Source organism: Peromyscus eremicus, chromosome 14, assembly GCF_949786415.1.
Source record: "Peromyscus eremicus chromosome 14, PerEre_H2_v1, whole genome shotgun sequence".
Classification (NCBI taxonomy): domain Eukaryota; kingdom Metazoa; phylum Chordata; class Mammalia; order Rodentia; family Cricetidae; genus Peromyscus; species Peromyscus eremicus.
In genome coordinates this window covers 10,922,913-10,940,235 of record NC_081430.1, presented here as the reverse complement: position 1 = coordinate 10,940,235, position 17,323 = coordinate 10,922,913, and the positions used below count along the sequence as shown (strand labels likewise).

The 17,323-nt window shown below is 40.3% G+C and overlaps 1 protein-coding gene across 2 annotated transcripts in view; it reads left to right on the top strand.

Annotated features, from left to right (window-relative positions):
* Positions 1 to 17,323, top strand: part of Znf277 (zinc finger protein 277) — a 128,991-nt gene that overhangs the window by 67,608 nt on the left and 44,060 nt on the right. Inside the window, exons 2-4 of one of the 2 annotated variants that reach the window (XM_059279476.1) lie at positions 4,516 to 4,575; positions 11,175 to 11,376; positions 17,202 to 17,290. In XM_059279476.1, coding sequence (XP_059135459.1) covers positions 4,516 to 4,575; positions 11,175 to 11,376; positions 17,202 to 17,290 — 351 coding nt within the window. The remainder of the gene's footprint in view (positions 1 to 4,515; positions 4,576 to 11,174; positions 11,377 to 17,201; positions 17,291 to 17,323) is intronic. The other variant, XM_059279477.1, reaches the window with a different exon arrangement.

Below are 17,323 nucleotides of genomic sequence, written 5' to 3'. Positions count from 1 at the left end.
ACAGATAATCTACAGCTATCATCATTACTTAAGGGGAGAAGTTTGTTTTGTCTCACAGTTTGAGGGTGCAGTCGATCATGGTGGCATGACTGGCTGGGTCCATGCAGCCAGGATGTGAATCTGCTCACTTCCTCACATCTGTGTGGATCAGGAAGCAGAGGGAAAGGAGACTAGCAGTGCCCAGTTGGCTTTCTCCTATTCATTCCTGTTTTTGTCGGTTCTGGACTTCAGCCTGTGGAATGGTGCCACTCACACTCAGCCTGCACCTTCCCCTGCAGTTCATCCTCTCTGGAAACATCTCTTAGACACACCCACAAGTGTGTTTCCATAATACCCCAGGCGTTTCTTTTTCCTTTTAAAATCCTACTTCATTTTTTATTTATGTGTCTGTGTGTGTATGTGTTCTGTGCACATGCATCCATGTGCCTACAAAAGCCAGAAGAAAGTCTCAGATACCCCAGACTTGAGTTACAGGCAGTTGTGAGATGCCTGGCTTAGATTCTGGGAAGCAAACTCTGGTCCTCTGGAAGAAGAGCCAGTTCACTTAACTGCTAAGTACTTGTTGTTCTGTGTCTGTGGCCCTTAGGCATTTCTTCATCCAATAAAATTGACAAGCACAATTAGCCATTAGGATAACCAAGAAATGAAACCAACATCAATTTCAGTTTCTTACTTGTTTTTAACCATAGTTGCCTGAGGGGGAAAAAATCTTAATCACTATATTTTCACCCTTAGGTAGTTTTGAAACTGAAAAAATGTAGCACAGAAGAGGATCAAGAGCCAGAATTTAGGGCTAGGATTCTGTGTTACTTTGGTAGTATAATAATGGGGAGGACCTGTTAAGATCAATCCATGGCTGGGCAGTAGTGGCGCATGCCTTTAATTCCAGCACTCGGGAGGCAGAGCTAGGCGGATCTCTATGGGTTTGAGGCCAACCTGGTCTACAGAGGGAGATCCAGGACAGGCTCCAAAACTACACGGAGAAACCCTGTCTCAAAAAACCAAAACCAAAACAAAAACAAACAAACAAAAAAAAAAAAACCCAAAAAGATCAATCCACATGAATATTTAATAAGTAATTGCTATTTATTAAAAATACAAATTGGGGCTGGGCCTGGAGAGATGGCTCAGCGGTTTAGAGCACACGGTTTAGAGGACCATGCTTCAATTCTCAGCACCCACATGGCAGCTCATAACTGTGTATAGCTCCAGTTCCCGGGGATCCAACACCCTCATACCAATGCACATAAAATGAAGTTACATTTTAAATTATATAATATATATATATATATATATAGAGAGAGAGAGAGAGAGAGAGACACATATATAAATTGGGGAAATACTTTCATGAATACAGAACCAAGTAAACGGCTGAAGTCGTCCTCTGTTCGTCCGGGAGCGAATGCACCTGTGTCCGATCCATCCATCAAGTGTCCAATCATGTCAAGAAGAACATGACCCTCTTTTTTTCCTTTTAAGAGTTCACATATGAAGGCAAGAAGTACCACCTCTTTTGGGCCATATAGCCCAAGGTTGTGGTTGTAGCAAATACCACAAGGACCTTGGTCAGTGTCATCTAAGATACCTTGCAGTCCAGTCAGAATATGAGTGGAAAAGAGGTCCTCCATACTCTACTAGTTTGTAAGTAGACCATTTTTAGTAGCATCTAAACATGATGATAGCTTTCTAGATAAAAGGAATAAATCTACAAATAACCAACCTCCCAGTCTGTCCTAGCTGAATTTGGTAACATGGACAGTGCTTTGTGACCATATAAGAAAGAAACATGGGATATTTCTAAAAGGTTTGGCCGTGTTGCTAGCTTTGATGTTAAGATAGGATTGTTGCCACGTGTTGTCACACAGCTCCTCCATAACTCGTCTTTGCTCTCGATGGCATGTGCAAAACTAGCCGCTTCTAGTCTCTGCCGCCTCAGCTTCTCTGAGTGATGGACTGTAACTAGAATTATAATCCAAATAAACCCCTTTTCCTTAGGGTTGGTCTTATCTGAGTATTTTCATGACAGCCTTAAGAAACAAAATTAAAGGGCCAGTGTCCATTAATCTCTAAAGTAACTCTGTGTTGCTAGCCAACACCAATGTTCACTTGCACATTATAAATAAAAATGGCGCCGGGTGGTGGCGGCAGCGGCGGTGCACACCTTTAATCCCAGCACTCGGGAGGCAGAGGCAGGTGGATCTCTGTGAGTTCGAGGCCAACCTGGTCTACAGAGCAAGATCCAGGAAAGGCGCAAAGCTACACAGAGAAACTCTGTCTTGAAAAACAAACAAACAAAAAATTTTAAATAAATACATAAATAAAAATGGTGATAAAGTGCTAACATAACACTGTTCACATACATTTACAAATAAAAATAGTAGAACAAGTAAAAGAAAATATAGTGAAGAAACAAGATTAATGATTATTCAACTTTTTGTAGTTCCCCAGAAACATTTCAGAATCAAACAGCCTTCTTGTGAGAAAATTTCACATGTACATAATCTTCAATACAGTTTCACATTGAACACACAAACCCCAGAGAATATAAATCACTTGTGTGCCTATTAACCCTGACTTCTGAACTAGTATGTGAAATCTAATGTGACTCAGTGGTTATATATGGGGATTTAAATTAATTAAATGCACTAAAAACTCAATAACCCACTTCTCTGTCTGTGTTAGAGCTTAGTTGTGATGTGTGATGGCCTCCATTTTGGATAAGCAGATAAAGAGCCCTTTGTAACTCTGTGGCTATAACTGAGATGACTCCAGCTAGGCCCTCAGGACTGTTTTATAATCATTTAGATTTTATCTTGTATCTTAGTAAATTCTCCATAATGATATTATTAAATATTTTCCACATTCCTTCAAGGCCAGAGTTTAAGATGAGTGGAGCTTATCTCATACCAGCCTCATCTCGTGAGGCTAGCTTATAAATCTTTCAACTTTTCTTCTATCTACAGTAAATATATTGTGGATTTCCCCTTATTTCCTATTATAATGTGCTATAGAAATATCAGAGGTATACAATCATTAACTATATCATTAGGACTTAAGTAGTAGGAAAGTGGGTTTGTTTTGTTCTAAGAACGTTGGCTCCCTGTTGTTTAGATCTGTGTTGAGGAATTCACATCTTTAATTAGCCCACAGGAATTTCTAGTATATACGTCAGGGCAAACAGTGCCTATCTATCTCACTCCATCTCAGACATAGCCATGCTCACCGTCAGTAGAAGTAAGAATAGTTACACTTTTGAGCAGTTCATTTTTGAGACCCCTCCCTGTTATAGGGATCTATAATTCTATGTATGGCTAATTTTTGTCAACTGGACACAGCAGAGTCATCTGGAAAGACAGAACCTCAACAGGGAAATGACTATTAAACTGGCCAGTCAGCAAGTTTGTGTAATATTAGTGATTGATGTGGGAGGACCCAGCCCAATGTGGGCGGTGCCAACCTAGGGCAAGTACCCCTGGGTTGTGTAAGAAAGCAGGCTGAGCAAGCCGTGAGGAGCAAGTCAGTAAGCAGCATTCTTCCATGGCCTTTGCTCTGTTCCTGCCTTGAGTTCCTGCCCTAACTTCACTTCATGATGGATTATGATCAGGGCATGTGAGCCACAATAAACCCTCTCCTCCGCAGATTGATTTTGCTCATTGTCTTTATCACAGCTATCCAACCCTCTGCGTCCTGATAAAACTTTGCTTGCTTGCCTTTCAAACAAGAGATTTGACTTTTACTGAGTTTGTATGTGTGGCATCCATGTATTTTGCTTTCCATTAATTTCCTCATTTAAGCCTATGACAATTTTTCCAGGAGAGTATTAGGAATAATGGGAATAGGCTTGGAGATGAAGTAACTTGGTCATTGTGAGTTAATAGTTAATGGCCCATGTGCTCCAGTCTTTGCTTCAGTTACTTGACTTTTCTTTTTTCTTTAACTTGCTTTTAAAATCTATGGCATAAAATCTACTCACACAAAATTTAAACTCACATTACTGCTAACTTTATCTACATTGTTGTGCAGCACATATCCCAACATTTGCATCAACATCCCTAATGCTTAGACCCACTGAAACTGAACACCCCACTTCCCCACTCCTCAGTACCTTACCCCCAGTCTATGGCTTCTGTGAGTGTCTACCTGTAGACACCATATGTAAGTAGAATCATGTAGTGTTTATCTTTAAATTCTGGCTTTATTCACTTATGCTGCTCAAGGTTTATCCTCCATGTTGTAGCATGATGGAATTTCTCCCCTTTTCATTATGTGCGTGGGGGGGGGGGGGTGTGGTACCACTGTTCAGAAGACATTTTATGGGAGTTGGTTCTCTCCTTCCATGATGTGGGCCCCAAGGGACAAACTCGGGTTATGAGGCTTGGCAGCAGTACCCTTACCTTCTAAGCAATCTCATAGGCCCTGAATTAACTCCTTTTTTTTAGGCTGAATAGTGTTCACTGAATTTATCCATCCCTCCATAAGTCATTTCTACCTCTTGGTTTATGTTTCACACGTCAGCGAGCAGCGAGCATAGGAAGAGGACAGATTTGGGATCCTGTCTTCACTTTTTTGGGACAAGTAAGTACAAGTAGGAAGACAGGGGTGCTGTGAGTAATCCATTTGTAATGTTTTCCGGAATCTTCAAACTGTGTTTTTTTTCTAGTGGCCATCATATAGCAAGTTTAAAATCTCATCTCATTGTGATTTTTAGTTCCCTAATGTAACACAAATTGCTAAAGGTCTCATAATAAAAAACCCAAGCCAAATATTGGGGTAAATGCTGAAAGATCAGAGAGACAAAGGAATAAGCCACTGCCACGTCTCACCTCTTGGACTCCTCAGCCTGAAAAGCCTCTAGTTCCTGTTTCCTCACACCTTAAAGCAGCCATCACTTCCTGGGATTAAAGGCGTGTCTGCTTCCCAAGCAAAGGCATGAGATCTCAAGTGCTGGGATTAAAGGTGTGTGTCACCACTGCGTGGCATCTGTTTAATCTAGTGGCTTGTTTTGTTCTCTGATCTTCAGGCAAATTTTATTAGGGTAAACAATATATCACCACACCCTAATAATATTGAGCCCCTCTTCATAGACCTGTTGGCTGATTGTTTATCTTCTTTGGGAAAAGAGTCTGCTCAAGTCCCTTGACTGGCTTTTTAATCTGGTTTTGTTCTGTTTTGTTTTGTGGTTGAGGGGCTTCTTACGCGTGTCAGATATTAACCCCCTCGTTGTAGACTGTTGCCTCATTGCAAATGGTATTTCAGAGGATAGCACTTGAATGTCTCTCGTGGCAGCAGGAGAACTGAATGGCACGTTTCCTTGGCTGCCATAGCTACTGAATCCCACTGTTTTCATGGAATCACAAGGTGGCTCGCATGCACGTTGCTGAAAAAACACTATCAGAGAGTATTCATTTGACATTTCAGGGACCTTGTCCTAGAATCAGTAAAACCATTAATACTCAGCATAGGGTCTCCTCAAAATTCAACTTCTTTGAGATGGAGGTTTTGGTTTAGTATTTTTCATATAGTTCATCTGAACAGTTAATTCTCCAAGTGAGAACTAGAGCAGATAGCTTGTTAATTTGCACCATACATGTGAAGTAAATTGGGGGCCAAAGCAGAATTTCGAAGCTGCTTTTGGCTGAGAGAAACTGGATTTGCAGCTCTTCCTTCTGTTTTAGGATTCAAAGCCACTGCAGCAGTGGGTTATACATTGCTGTATCTACTGCCTTTTACCGTGCTGTCAAATGTAGATCTAATGCTCATTACAGTTGGAAATAAACAAGCTGTTAGACGTTGTAAGGAGTGGCATCTACTGACCCAGCATTTAGTATCTGATGGCACTCTCTAGGGAAGAATAGACTCTCTTAGCTTTCTGCCTGGTTTGTAGCCTTTTCAGGGGTTGAGGATGCCCACATGTGCTCCTGAGCTCAAGGTATTCACATTGCTAATGCTCTGAGTTGTTGGTTTCCAGGGAGCAGTGTAGGACTACTACTTACAAAAACTGCATTTCCTCTGTGTAAACTCAGGACTTGAAATCAGTATTTTTAAAAAGATCTCCAACACACAAGGCCCTGGGTTTGACTCTCAGCACCAGAAAGAAAAAGACATCTACAGGAGATGACACTCACTCATTTAGGAACATTTGCTCTAAACTGAAGTATGTAGTCAGGACCTAGGCCTATTCCATATAAACTTGCTTTATGGAGTGGTTAATTTACTATGCATTCCAAATGCCACTTGTTCTTTGCTGTAAAGTATCCTTCCTTCCATGAAGAATATCTAAAAGTTAAATTTCAATAAAATGTAACACTAGGCAAGGGATTGAGGTCAGTCTGAGCCACATTAGGAGACCCTGTTTCAACAAAAAGACCAAGTTAAAACAGAGAAATTATAACTGTTACACTGACTAATGTTCATTTCTAGTTAGAATTCATTTCAATTTTTAATTATTACTAACTGCCACTGTGCCTGTTGTGCGAAGGCCCCAGTACTAAATAAAGATCAAGCTGTAAATACAGCTGGTCTACCCTTAATTCCAGGCAGGAAAAGTTCCACTAAAGACAGGCACAGGTGTTTCCTAAAATGGGACTTTCCTAGAAACTTAACATTAGAACTCTAGTTCAAAGGATCTCTGGCCTGTTGTTCATTCTTTCATGTCTTCATTTAACAAACATTTGTCAAATACCAACTTTGTTCCAGCCACTGAAGTCTACACAAGACATATAAAAATAAGCCCTTGACCTGGAGTTCACAGACTAACATAGTAGTAGAGATACATGTGTAAATAATTAACTTATGTCAGTGATACATGTAGAGATGGGGTAGGTCAAGCCCAGAAGGAAACCTTGGAGAGCAGAGGCTGGCAAACAGGACAGTTCAAATCCATCTCATGGAGTACCAGTTTCTGCTTCGTGTCTACCAACCATAAGAGGAACATGTAACTGCTGAGATCATACTACCCACCCTACTCTAACAACCAAACCTTTTTCTCTCTTTGTGTTAGAATCCAAAATCATTGACTAGAACTCCTTATCTTACTTAGGGTTTCTGTTGCTGCAATGAAACACTATGGCCAAAAGCAAGCTGGGGAGGAAAGGGTTTATTTGGCTTATACTTCCATGTTGTTGTCCATCATTGTGAAGGAAGTCTAGACAGGAACTCAAACAGGGCAGGAACCTGGAGACAGGAGCTGATGCAGAAGCCATGGAGGGGTGCTGTTTGCAGGCATGCTCCCCAATGGCTTGCTCAGCCCTCTTTATTATAGAACAATGCGCTGGGCCCTTCCTTCCCCTTTGATCACTGGTTAAGAAAATGCCTCACAGCTAGATCTTAAGGATGCATTTCCTCAATTGAGCTTCCTCCTCTCTGATGACTCTAGTTTATGTCAAGTTGAATAAAACTAGCCAGTACATTCCACAGAGGGAGTTCTCTTCCTATTCTCTTTTTCCTTCACACTCGGTGACCAGTCAGTGAACAGGAGCTGTTAGGTTCTGTCCACTGCTAATGTTGCTGCCCCACAAGCTCTCACACTTAGGCATCTACACTGCCCTTCCAGGTTAGTCTCCTCATCTAGAGACTTGCCTCTTCCCAACTGACTCTTATCACTTTACAACATCAAAATGGGATGGGGGATGGGCAGGGGAGTGGGGGAGGAGGGTGAACATGAACAAAGTGAAATGACAGGTATGAAAATGCGATAGTAAATCCATGTGTTACCATGTTAAGTTAAAACTTAAAGTAACAAATAAGTAATGATGTGTGGATGTGGCTCGGCCTCTTCAAGGAAAGCTCTTACTTTGTAGTGTCACACAAAGATTGTGTGCTCAAGCTCCAGCCAGAGTGTGGGTCCAGAGCCTCTCTCTACCAAGGAGCAGCCGTCAGCACTAGCTCAAATCACCTCTCAGTTCTGTTTGTATAAGATAGGATCAAAATGGAAGCTCCTTAGAGTTATTGTGAGGATTGATGAAGTTAATGCTTATGAGTAAAGTGCTTAACATCTGACAGGAAGTCACACACAATGACAGTGTTAGTCAAGTGGACATCAGATCCGTTTGGTGTCAAGGACTTCCCTTGACACCCAGGATAAACCATGTGAAAGGACAAAGAGTGGGCAAGTAGGTAAATGAATTATTCCAGATGACAGTGCTGTCACATGTTAGCAAGGCACTAAGTGGCTAGAGAGTCAGAGAGAGAAAAATCATTTAAAAGATCTATTGAATCTGTTTTTTTCTGAAATATATAGTAACTCCAGTTCCCATATTCAATAATTCCTAAACCACAGGTTCCTCAGACATAGGATTTTCACATCTATGATTTTACTTCGTTCCTTTGCCATGATGGGTAATTCTGTTTCAGTACATGTGAGTTTTGTGGCTAGTCACTCAGGAATAACTTGAGGAAAAGAAAAGTTGGGCATTAGCTTTATAAAGGGTAGAAAACAAACCACAGAAGACCAGAGTTTACAGGAAATCTTTGGGGGAAAAAATAAGAACAATCATGGAAGAAAATGTGGGATACTGAGCATGGTACAAAAACTGCCAGGAGAGGTGGTATCAGGACACTCGGCAATGCACAGAAATTCAAAGTGGCTTATAAATACCTACAAATCCAAAACAGCACTGGGTGTAGGTGTTGTTAGAGAAGAATTCAAGTTGGAAAATGCCTTTGGGTACTGGGAGCAGAATAATGTAGTATTTGAGTTCAGATTTAACTGTGTTCATGAAATATTACTTTTAACTTTTCCTGTCTCTATTCTGTCATGTAGAAGATGGGATTATAACTAGGAAATGACATGGTAGGATTGAGGAAGTGCCCTAGGGCGTGGCTGGTGATTTACCAGTGGGAATTCCCATTCCACTCCTGCTGGTGGTGATGGCTGCTATTACCATATGCTTGTTTTCCCTGGCCAGACAAAGAAATTTGCAAATATTCAATCAAATTTTGGGACAAGAATGTAAACAGGGCTCATTGTTATATATTTGTCAGGTGATGTTTACTAACATTACCTTTATTTAAGATAACTGTAAGAATCTTTTATCCTTTGACAATTCCTTACATCTACACAATATATTTTGATCATATTCACCCCTAACTCTTCTCTTCCACTCCCCCCAGCCACTCCCCACATAGCTCTCAACTTCATGTCCTCCTCCTCCTCCTCTTCTTTTTTTAAATAACCCACTAAGTCCCATTAGTGCTGCCCTAGTAAGTATGAGACCATCCACCAGCAGCCACACCCCTGAAGAAGACTGATTTGCCCTCTGATCCAACAGCTCATTAACTAGGGGTGGGGCCTTGTGAGCCCCCATCCATGCTGGGCCTGTTGTGTCCAGAATACTGTGTTTCTCAGGACTCTGCCTCATCCTCGAGCTCTTAAGTCCATTTTGGCCCTCTCCCTGATGTTCCCTGAGCATTGAGATGGAGTGATATGCATGTCTTCTTTAAGGCTATGTGCTGATCAGCAGTTCTTATTTTCAGCACTTGGCCAGTATCTGCCTTAACCAGTACCCACTGGACATGCTGCCTTTGTCGTCCTTGGCTGGCAGAGGATTGCTAACAGAAGTTTCATTAATAGTAGTGCTAAAGTGTTTGCATGTTTTAAATACTCACCTGGTGATGTGTTTGCTCAATATCCTCCTTGGTGCTAATACAGATTTTATGAACATATAAGCAGTTTGACTTAGGAGACTGTAATATGACTGGAGCGTGTGAGCGTGGTACACTAAAAATCTCCTCTGGGACACTTCCCCCTCTGTCTGTTCTGTGAGCCATCCTGCTTCTGCCTTTCACTGAATGTCCTCTGTCACTTTCTCTTTATCCTGTTAACTTCTCTGTACCTTCTAACAAACTGTGAGCCCTCGGATCAGACTCATAGCATGCAATACTGCACAGAAGACTTGCAGTCGTAGATACTCAGTTGGTGTTTGTTAAGAGGTGAATGAATGCTTCTGTCTATGTGACTTAGCTGATTCTTGGGCCATGCTCAACAGTATATCAGTGACTGGTCTAATATTACTCGATTAAGAATGCTTAAATAATAAGATAAGAGTTAAAAAAAAAAAAGAAAGAAAGAAAATATAACAGAAAAATATTGGTATTAACCTAATTCCGAAATTTATCTGTAGACTAGCTCTTTTTTTTTAATTTTTTTTAAATCCTGGGGATTGACAGCAGTGCTCACATATGTTAAGCAAGTTCTCTATCACTAAACTGTATCTCTGGCCCTCATTTTCCCTTTTATTTTGAGGTAGGATCTCATTAAGTTGCCCAGGCTGGCCTTGAACTTGCTCTGTAGTCCCAACAAGATTTGAACTTGAGATCCTCCTGCCTACACCTCCCAACTAGCCCAACAGGCCTAGCATTCATCTCTCTCTGAAGAAAGTTCCTTTCCTTCTGAAAATGCAAAGGCTGAACCCTAGCTTTCATTCCCAGTTACTGCCTACTTAAGAACCGGAATAAGATGGCAGGTACAGGGTTCCACCATGGCAGACTACAGACAGGTCCTGACACAACTGTCTCAGTTTGATGCCCTGAAATCGGGGGCTAGAGACACTAAAGCACTTGAAGACACTGTGAGTGATGTAAGAAAAGGGAATCGTTCGGGCGAGGAAAACGTTGACTGTGTATGTACTGAGTGTCTAACGCTTGGCTCATAAAAGCCTTACTTGTGATACATGACGTCGTAATGAGCAAATAACACCCAGAGCATAGAGATTGCTACCTCGGCCACTTAGCACATGCTGTTTCAAGCCAGTGGAGGAAATGTGTTCTTTGTACATGGCATGTGATTAGAAATAAGAAAGTTTTCAGATATATTAGAAAGAGCCTGGCATGAGCTGTGTGATGGCTTACTAAGTCATGTGGTCACTTAGGACTCTAACCCAGTTGTCGCTGTTTCCTCTTGCTAGTACTCTGAGTTGCAGGCACTGGCAACACTTCAACAGTTCCTTCAACAAATGGGTTTCCCCATTGAAGCAAAGAGCAGGGCTGCGAGTTCTTTCACAGCAGGACTGTAGCTGTGTTTAAAATGACTGCAAGGTTCTCGCCGGTGCTGTGGTTTGGGTTTTCAAATTTGTAAATGCCTTCAGACTCCTTCCAGTGCAGGAGGTGAAAAAGCTTCTCTCTAAGAGCCAGGCTTGGTTTCAGTTTTCTTTCTTCTTCTTTTGTGCCTCTCCCAGACAGGAAAGATTGTATCCTGGAGCCGCTTTCCCTGCCAGAGAGTCCAGGTGGCTCCACCGCTTTCGAAGGGCCTCCGTGTGTGCCTTGTATTTTCTGTGAAGAACATGTTCCTGTGGCTGAACAAGACAGACTTTTGAAGCACATGATTATTGAGCATAAGATTGTCATAGCTGATGTGAAGCTGGTTGCAGATTTCCCAAGGTAAATTTTGGTTTTGTCTATAAAAGAATTAAATTCGTTCTTGACTGGAGGATGGTCTGTCCTACACAGAAAACAGTTTCTACCCAGATATGGAAGGCCATGCTCAGGGGGTTTTCCTCGGATTTTTAAATTTCAATCTTTTCTTAATAAGCATATAAATAATGATTAATTAAAACATGCTATATATTTTCTACTGAGGAGACCTCATCATAGTTGCTGACTTGGATAATTACCAAGAACATAAAATTTGGAGAATATGAAAAGGCTCCATTTCATTGGAAAGTAACAAGTTGCTTCAACGTTATAATACCCGTGCAGACTATCTCAGGCCACCCCTGTAGTTGCCAGGAAGAAATCTCATTCTTGTCACAGGTCTTCTAAAGCAACAGGCTGCAGTATTAGCAGTGGAGAAGTCTGTGGAAACAGGACAGCCTAGACTGGAATTGGGGCCTGGGAACTTCTTAGCCTTGTGGCGTGCAGCAGGTCGGTTACTGTGAGCGCTGGTCTCCTGTCGGTCAAGTGGGAACAGCACTTGGCTGTGTCGTGCTGCATATCTGATCTATGAGAGCCGAACTTATTTGTCTGTTGATTAGTGGTGAAGCTGCAGTCTTGCCGCTGTAGCTTCAGTTTCCAGTGGGCCTTTATACTAGTCTGAAAAGCTAATTATCATTTATTTATAAGATCCAGTTTTCAAGACAATTTCATTCAAGTTTCCACTTTATCTAGATTTTTAGAAAGACAGTTTGTTTGAAGTTGGAATAACCACCATCCCTGTGGGGGTAATCCAGCTGTTCTGGTTTCTGTATCCTTCCCAATATGGAATAGATGCAGCATTCCTTCTGTTTACACATGGATCCTATATCCACCCCGTATGGTTATTTTTTACTAGACTTTGATGTTGCCTGGTCATAGAACAGAGCAAGGCAGTGTGACTAATGTGTATCACCAACTGCCAGACTAATTTCTTGCATATTTTCGGGACCAACACATTGTACTTCTCCTTCTCTTTGTTATTCTTTATTTTTGAATTAGAGAGAAATGGTCAGGATAGTTGTTTTTTAGAATATTATGGGAGTGTTGCTAAACATAATACTTTGCTGAGATGTATTCAAATCTGTTCATTTAAGACACTTAAGCTAGACATCTTCCAACTCTTTTCTTCTCCAAGTAACTGTAACAGAACTATTAAATGGGTATGTCTTGTTTTACTCAGCTTTCCTTTGTTATAAAATGATTTCTTTACTCTTATTTATATTTTATAAACAAAAATTACTCCTTGTGAACTGCATGACAATATAACCATCTATCAGTGGTTACTGAAAGGTGTTACGACTTTGTTTTCTCTTCTGCCCTTAAAATCCAAGGAATGTTTAGATCAAAATGTGTCTTTTCTCTGTTGTGTTTATTTACAATAAAATGACAGTATTTATAGTTATTAATTTCTTATTATTGGCATTAATCTTATTGTCCATATATGAGTAGAACAATCAAGTTACTTAACTGGATCTCAGGGCTTAGGAATCAAGAAATAGTGTTAAGAACAATCACTTATTAAATGTAGCTAAGCAGTAACATGCATGCTTGTTAATTAAAGAAAAAGATACATATCAAATGTAAATGCTTTCTAAAATGTATAGTGAAGTTTTATTTTAAATGGAGAATTTTAGTTCTTTCTTCCAAATGCCCCACTATGTTGTGGAATATTATTTTAAGGTGTGTTACATTTGTTTATGCTGTGGAACATTTGTTTAATGATGCAAAGATGTGTTGCATTCCTTAATGTTGCATTTGTTTAACTCTGTGAAGCTGTGTTACTGTGCCTGCCTAAAACACCTGATTGGTCTAATAAAAAACTGAACAGCCAATAGCAAGGCAGGAGAAAGGATAGGAGGGCCTGGCAGGCAGAGAGAATAAATAGAAGGAGAAAATTGAAGAGAGGAAGATCTAGGAGCGAGAGAACAAGGAGAGGAGGACCCCAGGGACCAGCCACTCAGCTACACAGCAAGCCATGGCTACACAGCAAGCCACGGACTAAGAAGTAAAGTAAGATATACACAAATAGAAAAGGAAAAGCCCAGAGGCAAAAGGTAGACAAGATAATTTAAGTTAGAAAAGCTGGCTAGAAACAAGCTAAGCTAAGGCTGGAAATTCATAAGAAAGATTAAGACTCCATTTGTGATTATTTGGGAGCTGAGTGGTGGGCCCCCAAAAGTGTAAATCAAAGAGCCAAAGAAAAAAGTAAAACAACCAACAACACCCCTAATTAAATGAAATTTTCACTCTCAGGAAGTAAAAATGAGATTAATTTGGAATAACCAAGAACTTATCTGAGTAAACGCTTGTTTCTTTAAAGAACATTTTTAATATACCCAGTCTTCTGTGAATAACCTCATATAATTTAATGGAACTAAGAGTTCTTCTCCAAAACAGTCATTGACTGTTTGCTATCAGTTAAGTTAGAGTCTTCTCAACACAGTGTGACTTACTCCAACCTTCAGAAAAGAAGCTCTAGAGGGTTCTGGAGGGGACAGCAGTGAAGAGCTTTGGTTAACATGGATGGATTCCCTCTTCTCAGAGAAAATCTGATCCTTCTAAGCACAAGTCATAAAGGTTTTAAATAATAGAAATGGGATGGGCTTACTTTACTTATTTTTTTCAACGGGGGTCTTGCTGTGTAGCCCAGGCTGCCTCAAGCTCACATTCCTCTACCTTGGGCTGTTAAGTGCTAGGGTTACAGAGCTATATATACTACCACTCCAGCCTTACCTTGTGTGTTATAAGAAGTAAGCCATAAATTTTCATATTAAACATATTTGACATTTTTGATTGAAACAAAGTATGTATAAAACTTCCTAGGGCACAGGAAATGAAACAAAACTGAAAAATCTCACCTTCGAAGATACTTAACAGTTATTTAGAGTAAGCAATTTTCTGGCTTCCTTTGGTAGATAAAATTGTACCAGAAGATAAATGTTAACTCTGTAATTTTCTACATTCTATTCATTCCATGCTACTTGGGTAGCAACCATATTTCAACCCTTCCTACCTTTACCAGTATGTGTACAAACTACAGTGTAGGCCACAGCAGGCAAGATGCTGCTACAAAGATTTTCTTATATGTAGTGGGAAGATTTTCTGTGTCCCGGCCTGCCAGTGGCGGGACTAATCTCTCCCACTCGCATCCCCCAAGTAAACACACAGAGGCTTATGTTAATTATAACTGCATGGCCATGGCTCAGGCCTTTTGCTAGGTAGTTCTTATATCTTAAATTAGCCCATAACTATTAATCTGTGTATCGCCACATGTTCTGGGGCTTTACCTGCATCCCATTATGTGTTGCTCCTTGGGCAGCTTGCTGGCGCGCGTGTGTGTGTGTGTGTGTGTGTGTGTGTGTGTGTGTGTGTGTGTGTGTGTATGTCCCTCCCACCCCCTGCACCTTCTTCCTGTCTCTCTCTTTGAATTTCCCACCTGCCTCTGAGCTGCCTTGCCATAAGCCAAATGGCTTTATTTATCAACCAATCAGAGCAACACATATTGGCAGCATACAGAAAAGCATTCCCTATCACTTATATGTGAGAAAGAGTTCCATGGAATATGATTTGAAATTCTTTTAAACAAAAGTATTTGTTGATTACTTACCAATTACTTTTATGGCTTTTTAATAAAGTGTTGAAATGCTATCATGACTCTCATCTCAATAGCTATAACTGTAACTTTGAATAAACTAGAGAGGTAGGGAAAATGAAAAAAAGAAGTACTATATACTTACATAACTCTGAAAAATATGTTCTAATTGGGGCCAGGGCCATGAGAAGTGTGTCTTGAAGACCTGCTGTCATTAAGCTGTTTGTCAATTGAATACAATTTTTCTGAGTACCTGTAATAACAACAAGAAAATATATAAGTGTACACCCCTTAGTTCTGGTTAAAAATTACAAAGATACTACTATGTGTTTATGATATTTCTAAACTCAGATGTAAGCTTGAACTAAAATATATGTAGCAATTAAAGTTGTATTTTTATACTGTGCCACAATGTGATATGGAGCATGCACTTACGCCTTTAAGTTGTATGGTGATTTGTGGCTCTCTCTTGAAAAGTCTGTTATCTCAGGTCCTGCCATATATGGATTTAAATATTCATGAGCACAAATATCAATATATTTCAGTTTGGACAAACAATTTTTTGCCCGATTCTTGACATCTCTAACATAGGTTCTACCATATTCCTTTATCCATGTCACCACTTTGCAATAGAAGATGGGCTAAGCAGAACATCCCCCCAGCCTCTTCCCTGTGGGGGGGTGTGTCTGATGTATTATGTACTTGTTTGTGTTCAAGTTTGTGTACATAATCCCCTATCTCCAGAACACCATGATGGTGACAATTATGCTAAAAGAAGATTAAAAGGAACCCAGATATGGGGAGTTGTTGGCTAGAGACACCACACCCACACCCACACCCACCCACCCTCACCCCACCCCAACCCCCAACCCCCGCAGAAGTCTCCAAGGACTCTCCCACATTCTTGCAGCATTGACTGTGGCAGACCACTGCTAGATGCTATATCAAGCCATTTTAAATGTCCAAATCCCTACACTTTCTATGTTCTTCCAGTATTTCAGTAAATTTTATCCTTTTTTAAATGAAGCTTTGGTTCTTTGGTATAACTTGCTTTTCTTACTGTAATTTGTGTATTCCAATAAGCTGTCAGCTATAGGGTTGACCTTCCCATTTCCTTTCTCCTCATGAAGAAGACCACATTCTCCTGGTGGTGCCCTTTGGTCTGTGAGGTAGCACTATAATTCACCTTGTTATAATAAATACATTGAAGGAGGAGAGCTTGGTTGAATCATGTCATTTTACTTTGTATTTCAGTTTATGTACAGGGCTGGGTTCTGATTTGCTTTTAGTTTAGCCCATATGCTACTTCTAACTCTACTCATTAAATATAAAATGGTAGCTCAGCTGTTTTTCCAAAGGCTACGTTCCATTTATTTTAGGCACAGTGTGGACATTTGGACGTTCTGTCTAATTATGCAGATGTTGACTGTATGCTGTTTTCTCACTTTGTTAAAGATGACCACTCAATCTTCTCTTCATCTCCTCGGTGTTGTAAGCCTATTTGATTCTCGCATTTTTTCAGATTTATTTATTTTTATTTTATATGTATGGATGTTTTACTTACATGCGTGTCTGGTGCCTACAAAGGCCAGGACAGAGCATCAGATCCCATGACTGGAGTTACAGATACTGGTGAGCCACCATGTCTGTCCTGGGACTCAAACCAGGACCCTAACACGCTGTGCTAAACTGCTCTAACCTCCTAATTCTTACATTTTGAATACATGTAAATTATAAAGTTATTTTAGAAAACTTCATTATGACAATAAAATAATTCACCTTAACCATGTGTGGTAGTACTTGCCTATAATCCGAGAATTTAGAAGGTAAAGACCCAAAGATCAGGGATTCAAGGCTAGCCTAAACAACATAGCATGTTCAAGGCTATCCTGGGCTATATGAGAGCCTGTCTTAAACAAACAAAAGAAACTCATTTTAACTTTCTTACATAGCTATTTATTGAATTTCAGAGTTGTAAAGTTTAACCATTCCCTTGCCTTTGTAGGGTGGCTCGATTTATTAAGTGTATATCTCACATCTGCAACACCTCAGTGCCTTTCTCTTCACATATTCTCAAGCAGTTTCAGTCAACATCTGCTTTTTAAGGGGGGGGGGGGTGTGATTAGACATTCTTGTATGGTCCTGTCATTTGAAGAGCTGTATATTGAGTCTCATCATCCTTTTGAATATCATTTCCTAGGTACATTCTATATTGGAGGAAAAGGTTCACTGAACAGCCAATCACAGATTTTTGCAGTGTGATAAGAATCAATTCCACAGCTCCATTTGGTAAGTGCATGTCTTGACTATCGACGTAAATCA